Genomic DNA, 9,692 nt, shown 5'->3' with positions numbered 1-9,692 from the left:
CCGATAATCTGACGTGAACGTAAATGATATTTTTTCGGACGTACCACGTTCTACTACTATATTGTATTGCATGAAATAGTCGTGCATACAGCATATAAATATAGCATTCGGGCATCCTGGACTGTCAGTGCTATTCAATGTACAGTACAATAGTTAGCTGCCGATCGACAAGTTAATCCCCAACGCTCATCCGCGCGGAGTGGGCGGCCCCCGCGACTTTGCTCAGGTGATTTCTCGGTGGGGCTTTAATCCCCTTCGCCTGCGCGACAACTGTCGCCCGCGCGGGGTTTCAGTACCAAATCACCTGAAGTGTACTGTACATATAAAATTTGAGAAATAGCGATAACAAACTTTCACTATCAAAATCCAAGATGGCTGCCTGTCGGCCATGTTGTTTATCCTATCAGTCTCAAAAGTTGCCCTGCACTGCTAAGGTCGAAGGGGAACCTACACATAAAATTTGAGAAAGATCCCTTGGGTACTTCTTGAGAAATACAGATAACAAACTTTCACTATCAAAATCCAAGATGGCTGCCCATCGGCCATGTTGTTTATCCGATCAGTCTCAAAAGTTGCCCTGCACAGCTAAGGACCAAGGGGAACCTACATATAAAATTTGAAAAAGATCCCTTTGGTGCTTCTTGAGAAATACCGATAACAAGAATTGTTTAAGGACGGACCACGGACGCAGGGTGATTTGAATAGCCCACCATCAGATGATGGTGGGCTAAAAACTACCAGCCAAATCTTATAAATCCATTCCGTTTAGTTCTCAAGAACAAATCCTTTAAAATGTTGTTGTCCTCTGTAACCTCTCAAGTAGGTTGAGGTCATTTTCATTCGCAAACTTTGGTGAGCTCTATCCCAGGTAGTCACCAGCCAAATATTATAATTTTATGCCTTTTAATCCTTCAGAAGAAGTCGTTTGAACCGTTTGACATATTAGAATGCTGTGACCTTGAAAGTAAGTCAAGGTCGTTTTCATTCACAAACTTTGTTTGGCTCTTTCCCAGGAAGCCACCAGCCAAATATTAAGATTTTATACGTTTCGCTTCTTCAGAAGAAGTTGTTTTAAGCCCTAGACATATGACTCCTGTGACCTTGAAAGTAGGTCAAGGTCATTTTCATACGCAAACTTTGTTGGGCTCTTTCCCAGGAAATAACCAGCCATGTTTGACATATCTGACTCATGTGACCTTAAAAGTAGGTCAAGGTCATTTTCATTCTCAAACTTTGTTTGGCTCTTTCCCAGGAAGCTACAAGCCAAATAAGATTTTAAGACCGGCATAATATTTAGGGGATACCGGGCAAGTTCAGCCAATTTTTATTTATGTCCGTTCTGGGATATATGGGAGCAAATCCGTTTTTTGAAGAATTATTTTAACTTTCTGAAATTGACAATTTCAATAAAGCTCCTGATGATCTTTCTAACTATGCACTGAAATTGACTGTAGTACCTCTGAGTCTGGAGAAGAATTTTTTTTAAATATTTGTAAATTTTCCCTTTGGAGTCCGCCCTGGCCCCTAGGGTGGCCCCAGGGGTTGGGGTAGGAATCCCAATTTTTCAATTTAAAAACATCTTCCTCCCAGGATAATTCTCACCACGTAAGAATAATTTCCTACAGAAATTGTAAAAATATACCCAAAATATGGCCTGCTTAGAAATGGATGGAACTTTTATAGATTTGATTGAATTGCAGTTCATAATCTGTATACAGTACAGTCATTCAATATCGTAACGTATGCATTACCTTTAGACTTAAATCTGAGTTTAATTTTCTTCTTTGGAGGCATCATAGACATGTCGAAATACTGCTATTTATAGATTCCATTCACGGAAACACACAAATCTGTATACCATAAGAAGGTTGACGGAAAATGCCAAGAATGCTCAGCATTAATTCTGCATCTGACCAGCGCATCCTGTTGCGAAAGTAAAATCAAAACAACCAGGAAAAGGCAATTACATGAAGTTTCGTTTTATCTTTGTTAGTGTTTATGACAAACAGGGCAGCATTTCAGTGAAAACAATGTTTGAACTATTTGCGAAAGCACCCGGCGCTCATTTCTCGAGTAGTAGGAAATATCGCCAGCCGCCGGGGCTTCTGGAGAACTCTGTATCCCCTTGCCAAGCGCACACTAAATGCTTGAAACAAGGGTTGTTCAAAGGCACTACTGTAACAGGAGAGGGGAAAAGCATGGCCAGACCGGGGTTAGAACCCGGGACCTTACTAACTCGTAGACGGACGCTCTACCATTGACCTAGTCAAGTTCTCTTACAATTCTGTTGAAAGAATGAGACCCGTTTTTGTTTCTAATGTTTATATAACTTAATGTGGGGGGGGGTTTCACTTCATTCCCCATTTCAGTACAAAAATTGTCACCATAAACAGTAACGGTTACCCAAACGCAGAATTACTACACATGAGGGGCTGTGCCATATAAGTTGTGGTTCAATAAATTACACAACCAACATGACAAATGCTGAGTACCAAAACTGTCATTCAACTATTCAGTTCTGACTTTGGATGTCTTCAACAGCTGATTGGTATGGAAAAGATCGACCTCGACCTTAGCCATGCATGTGTTGCATTGTGTAACAGGAAAGAGCTTCCAACGGGGATCAAATCTGCGATCCCATACTTCCTAGTAGGACGCTCTACCACTGAATTCAAGGGAAATTCCCTCTAGCTCGAAGGCGACCATAATCCTATATGTACAATTCAAATCTACCACACTACTCCCCCCTTTTTAAATGTGTTCGCCCTCGAACACCACAACCAAGGTTCTAACTTCCTGTCACCACAGGGAGGAACAAAGACACCAAATTGAAACAGGAAAGAGAATCGTGTGCTTTAGAGAGTATTCAGATAAAACCTGAAAAACGAGTACGAATAATCGTTATATCTGAAGTTGGTAGATCGCGATCTTTGTGAAAATGTTAAAACAATTGATTTTTTCATTTAAAAAGCACAAAAAAAAATCAAAACAAACCTTTTTCGTAGTATTGTGTACCGATATCCTAAATTAATGTACCGGAATTAAATAAACTATGTAAACTGTAAAGCTAATGGTAGCTTTGTTTTCGAATTAAAATATCAAAATGCGTTAAATTATTTTCACTTTGTTACAAGTTTCTTAAAAATAAAATATATTTAAAAATAAAATGAGAAGTTTCGTCTGATTTACATGAAAAGTAAAGTTTGAATTGTAATTATACGAACATCCGGATGATGACATCATATTGTTGTCTGCAAACATGGCTGAGCTGTCCTATTGAAATGCTCCGGCAAAACTCACTTCGAAAGTTTGACAGTATTTCGGCATTGCAATTAAAAGATGACAAGAAGGCAATTTGTAAAACTTGTCACATGGAAACAGCGTATACAGGAGGAACCACAAACTTGTCAAATCAGATGAAATATCGGCGGACTGAGGCGCACCATGTCGTCTGCAGGTGAGGCCGAATTGAACATTGACATTGATACGATGTGAGCCGATTTATTTCTTCAAACTATTTATCGATGATTTAATCATAAACTATAGACCGTAGCTAAGATATATTTATATGCCAACGGTGACAGTAAATATATTGAGTGACGACCTGAAACCTGTAGCAAATCACCTGCAATTCTTGATGAAATATACCTGACCTTTTTACACCGTCTTATATGTCAACAAGAGGCCCAAAGGGCCTGTATCGCTCACCTGGATATCTAAGCAATCATGGCAAAATATTCTCCAAATGAGATCCAAGGGAATATGCCAGACCCCAAGGCCAATCCTTGTAGCATATATATCTGTATTCGATTTTTCATGCCCAGCAATTTTATGTATGGTTATGGGGTGGGGATCTCAACTGTTTCCAAGCTGTGACTCAGAAACTAGGTCCCTACGGTTGTGGCCAGACCCTAGGATCAAATCTAATATCGTAACTGCACTTGTCTCTTTTTGCCCAGCATTTGTATATATAGTTTTGGGTGGGGATCTCAACCGTTTCAAAGTTATGACCCAGGGGTTAAGTCTGCAAGGGTGGGGCAAACCCTGGGGTCAATTCTAATATCATGACTGCATTCGTCTCTTTATGCCCAACAATTGTATATATAGTTTTGGGGTGGGGATCTTAACCATTTCGAAGTTATGACCCAGGGGTTAAGTCTCCAAGGGTGGGGCAGTCCCCAAGGCCATCCTGGAAGCATATGTGCATTCATCTCTTTATACTCAGCAATTGTCTATATGGTTATAGGTCGGGGATCTCAACTGTTTCCAAGCTGTGACTAAGAAACTAGGTCCCTAGGGGTTCGGTCAGACCCCAGGGTCTATTCTAATATCATGACTGCATTCGTCTCTTTATGCCCAGCATTTGTATATATAGTTTTGGGGTGGGGATCTCAACCGTTTTTAAGTTATGGCCCAAGGACTATGTTTCCAAGGGTGGGGCCAGACCCTAGGGCCATCCCGGAAGCAAATGTGCATTCTTCTCTTTATACTCAGCAATTGTATATGTGGTTATATGGTGGGTATCTCAACCATTTCCAGGCAATAAACTTTTTTTGGTCCCACCCCTTAGCCCGGGGGGTCAGCCCCACCATTTGTACAATTTTGAATCCCTGCCTCCCATGAATGCTTCCGACCAAATATGATCGATATCCATGGCATAGTTTTACAGAAGAAGTCGTTTATAGCAATCTAGCCAAATTGCCCCCTTTTGGCCCTGCCCTCAGCCCCCTGGGGGGTCAGCCCCACCATTTGTACAATTTTGAATCCCCACCACCTAGGGATGCTTCCAGTCTAATATGGTTGATATCCATCACTTAGTTCCAGAGAAGAAGTCGCTTAAAGCAATATAGCCAAATAACCCTTTTTGGCCCCGCCCCTCAGCCCCCTGGGGGGTCAGCCCCACCATTTGTACAATTTTGAATCCCCACCACCTAGGGATGCTTCCAGTCTAATATGGTTGATATCCATCACTTAGTTCCAGAGAAGAAGTCGCTTAAAGCAATATAGCCAAATAACCCTTTTTGGCCCCGCCCCTCAGCCCCCTGGGGGGTCAGCCCCACCATTTGTACAATTTTGAATCCCCACCACCTAGGGATGCTTCCAGTCTAATATGGTTGATATCCATCACTTAGTTCCAGAGAAGAAGTCGCTTAAAGCAATATAGCCAAATAACCCTTTTTGGCCCCGCCCCTCAGCCCCCTGGGGGGTCAGCCACACCATTTGTACAATTTTGAATCCCCACCACCTAGGAATGCTTCCAGTCTAATATGGTTGATATCCATCACTTAGTTCCAGAGAAGAAGTCGCTTTAAAGCAATATAGCCAAATAACCCTTTTTGGCCCCGCCCCTCAGCCCCCTGGGGGGTCAGCCACACCATTTGTACAATTTTGAATCCCTGCCTCCCATGAATGCTTTTGATTAAATATGATTGATATCCAGTGCATAGTTCTACAGAAGAAGTCGTTTATAGCAATCTAGCCAAATTGCCCCCTTTTTGGCCCCGCCCCTCAGCCCCCTGGGGGGTCAGCCCAACCATTTGTACAATTTTGAATCTCCACCACCTAGGGATGCTTCCAGTCAAATATGGTTGATATCCATCTCTTAGTTCCAGAGAAGAAGTCGCTTAAAGCAATATAGCCAAATTGCCCCCTTTTTGCCCCGCCCCTCAGCCCCCTGGGGGGTCAGCCCCACCATTTGTACAATTTTGATTCCCCACCACCTAAGGATGCTTCCAGTCAAATTTAGTAAAATTCCAATCAGTGGTTAAGAAGAAGAAGTCGTTTAAAGAAATTGTTGACGGACGGACGACGGACGGACGACGGACGACGGACGGACGACGGACGCCACGGTATGGCATAAGCTCACCTTGGTCCTTCGGACCCGGTGAGCTAAAAATGAAGTTTTAAAATCTCTGTTATCATTTGCCAATCACATTTGCGGACAAAAATAATTTTAAAATGATCTTTCTCTTGCTTTAATCCGATTAATTGAAAGTTTCACCTTTTCTTACCTTTATTACCACCTGTACAGGTAAATACTGAAACAACTTTAGAATTGAAAACGTTAAAATAAACTAGAGACAATAACAAACAATTTTCATATAACTTTTATCCACATATATAACAAAAACATTTCAAGTTATGCACATTTGAAAAATCAAGTAAATTAATTAATATTTCAATAATTAATTCAGCCTTGGGCCTAGGAATATTTTTGAGCCGGTCATTTCGTACCCATGTTTGTAAATCTTTTTTTTTGTACTTTGTTTTTTGTCATTTCGTAGCCATTGATTTTTTTAGCTAGCTATCTCTAGCGACATGAAACATTTGTTTTTTGTTATTTTCACCTTTAATGATAATAAAACATGTTGTTAAAATAATTCCTGTTTATTTCAAAGCAAATATTTTTAATCACAGACTGTTTTGTATGGTATTAGAATGATAAAGTTGATCAGAGAATAGAAATACAAATACAGTGGAACCCGCTTATTATGATATCCTATTTGCCAGAGAAAAATATCATAATAACCGATATATCATAATAACCGATATATCATAATAACCGATCAAGCTGTTTTCGATCGTTTTTATGTTGTCTGAACCGGTAGTGAGATGCCCTATATCAATCAGACATACATGTAGATTGATGTGGAAACATGGAAAATATAAATACAAAAAGATAAATCAATAATTGAAGTAATTTATTCATTGTTATTTATATCAGTGTGTTGGAAAAATACGAGAAGTTTTCGTTTTGCCGTAGCAATGATCAGTATGTAAATTCTACTTTCACTTTCAAATAACTTCGAGCATATTCCTGAGAACTATCTTTATACTAAATCCTACACTTGTAGCTAATGATATCGTCATGTTACAGTCAATAGGATGAAAGAAGTGATATAAATAGTCATGATTTACCTATTTTGCAACGGGAAGTTGTATAACATTTTTTCCTGTAAGCGTTAAAATATTTTGGCGCGCTATGTCAATTACGATCACGTGATAATCACATGCCTTGCAAGTCGTGCAGTGAAATCAACTTGCAAAGAAACAATAACAATTAAAAACACAATTATTAACAAAGTTGTTTACGACAACAACGTAAACTTTGGATTGATTTCCTGCACCATGCTGTCGGGGCGGTATGTCCCGAATTTGACACTTTTTCAACGGAATCACAGGAAAATCAACTTCTAATGCAATTAAAAAACTATTGCTCAAATGATTAAAAACACAGGTTTTCCTTCTTAAGTAATATTTTCATTGAAATCGGCATGATTTTCTCACATGCATGTCAAGGTAACCCTGAATATTTGTGAAAGGGATGCTCGTTTTCTTATCGGATTTTGTGTTCGGTAGGCCTAATTATTTTAATTTGATATACAGTCCTACAGCAATTAACTGCACCACATGTTTTGTCAAGACTAATATGTATGACCAGCAAGCGATGGTCGATCTATTGTGTTCCGCCGACTGGGGTGAAGCGAGGTGTGAAAAATTTATCTCAAGGTGGACAAATGATTACCTCGGACGATGTACAGTTAGTCGGACCTATTGCGTAATTGTCCAGGTGTTTCACACGGACAACTTACCTGAGTTTTTACCTTATATAATCCATTCACAACAGAAAAAATATCATAATAAGCGGGGTCCTATTTTTCACCATATTATAATAAACAATATATTTTTGCTTAGTTAAAGAAGGAAAAAATCGGTACATGAGAAAGATATCATAATAACCGATATATCATAATAATTTAATTTTGCCTATCTCCCCCATAATATTTTTTTTGGTATATATCGTATATACCTAAAAAGAAAAACAACTGATGACGGAACTACTTTTCACACTTCAGAATGCAAAATTACAACGCAGCATTTTTTTAGCGCAATTGTTTAGTTACGTAAAAATTAAATAAATCTTTAACTTTGCATTTACAACATGTTTGTCTACGTTTTTCTAAATTAAATTATAAAGAATGCCCAAGATTTTGTTTTGGTATATACGTATATACCAAAACAAAATCTTGGTCATTCCTTAAATAACATATATAATAAGTGGGTTCCACTGTATATCTATATAGTCTTTAAGACTTTATCATTGTAATGGGATTCGTGGTTCGATCTGTGAATCGTTAGACCCGACTCGTGGATCGGATTGGATCGCCACCAGCCTGGCAAGGATCGACACCGGGAATCAAACCTGTGATCCAATACTTCCTAGTCGGACGCTCTACCACTGAGCTAAAGGGAAATTCCCTCTAGCTTTAAGCTAAAAGGAGACCGTAATCCTATGTGCAATTAAGATCTGCTGCACATTGCATATAACAGAAAAAATATGAATTATGGATCCCTATATCATTTCCAAAAAAAATTGAACTACTTATTGGAAACTGTCTTTTCCGGCAAGACTATATATATATAGCTTTGATATCAATCATATCTGAAAATAAAACCATACCTTGTGTGACTTTTATGAAAAATAATTAAGATGAAATGAACAAAAAAACATCATCACCAACAATGTTCGGAGTGTAAAAAACTCAAAAGGCTAGACTGGGATTAGAAGCCTTGACTACACTATCTCTCTTACCAATTGAGCCACCTATAGTCAACAGAAGTCTCCTGGCCCGACTGTGCTACAGTAATATCCAAAACGCATGTATGTGGAGGTTATTGTATATATATATACAATGCAACCACAGTGCAATGGGACAGGGTATATAGCTCAAGCTTAGTCATACAATCATGTCATCGATATTGATTTGATGTATAATTAGAATAAAATGTCATGTACACCCAGATGATATACCTTAGCTTGTTAGAAAACCATGCTTAACTTAAATCTAAAGACGAGAATGTTTATAATTTACAAGTCATCAAAGCAAGTAAGAGGATCAAAAACCGGGTCACTGAGCACAAACTGAGATCTCACCTGGAGTGGTAGCTCGCTGGTTACACCCTAGAAACATCGCCGTAAGGAGATGAGGGTATGTCGTTTCCAACGCCTGACACAATCCATGGAAGGCTGAGTTTGGTTTGTCGGGTAGGATGTCCAGGAGTCTCTCGGCCCGCCCAGTTCGACTAGGCTGTTTGTTTATCTCGCTGATGTCATCTGGGTACACTACATTTTTGCTTTGCAAAATCGGCAACAGTTTTTCTACTTCTATGGCACTGAGAAATTTGGAGCGATGGAGACTGAGCAGTTCTTTATGTTTGCTTTCCATGATTCTATGAGAATCATATTCCAAAAATTTTAACTGCCATTAATTAGAGATATGAAATTTTCACAAACATCACCGTTCGCGAACTCCAAAACGTTCTCAGCCATCTTGCTTTCCAAACAATACAATCAGCTGGCAAATCATTTCCACAGTTTCGTACTTTTGCTACTAGTGTGTAATTATATTTGGGAAAAAAATGAAAATGGCAGCAAACAAAACTCTTCTTAATTGTCATGTCTTACATTAACAAATAACAATACTTCTCATACAAAATTACGAATGTTAGGCCAATATCAACAACTTTGTTTGATTCTGGCGGAATATTTCACGCACCTGCTATGAATCCCTCCAGGAGATTACGTCTGACACTTCAGGTTAATTAGTTGCAAGCCTTGACCGTATCAGCTTGAGCTATTGAACCAAAACATTTGTTTGCACATATTAGTAGTCACTAGTGATACCTATGCT

At 39.1% G+C, this 9,692-nt stretch overlaps 1 protein-coding gene across 1 annotated transcript in view; it reads right to left on the bottom strand.

The window, feature by feature from the left end:
* The window catches only part of LOC110462016 (disks large homolog 5-like), a gene marked incomplete at its 3' end in the record, with an annotated part of 193,122 nt that extends 183,770 nt beyond the window's left edge, over positions 1-9,352 (bottom strand). The window contains exon 1 of the mRNA XM_021515790.1: positions 8,936-9,352. Within this exon, the coding sequence (XP_021371465.1) occupies positions 8,936-9,227 (292 nt within the window). The remainder of the gene's footprint in view (positions 1-8,935) is intronic.
* Between the last annotated feature and the right edge of the window lie 340 nt (positions 9,353-9,692).

The sequence above is a fragment of the Mizuhopecten yessoensis genome, unplaced genomic scaffold (genome assembly GCF_002113885.1).
Source record: "Mizuhopecten yessoensis strain PY_sf001 unplaced genomic scaffold, ASM211388v2 scaffold1411, whole genome shotgun sequence".
Lineage (NCBI taxonomy): Eukaryota > Metazoa > Mollusca > Bivalvia > Pectinida > Pectinidae > Mizuhopecten > Mizuhopecten yessoensis.
This window is presented reverse-complemented; position numbering and strand designations above follow the sequence as displayed.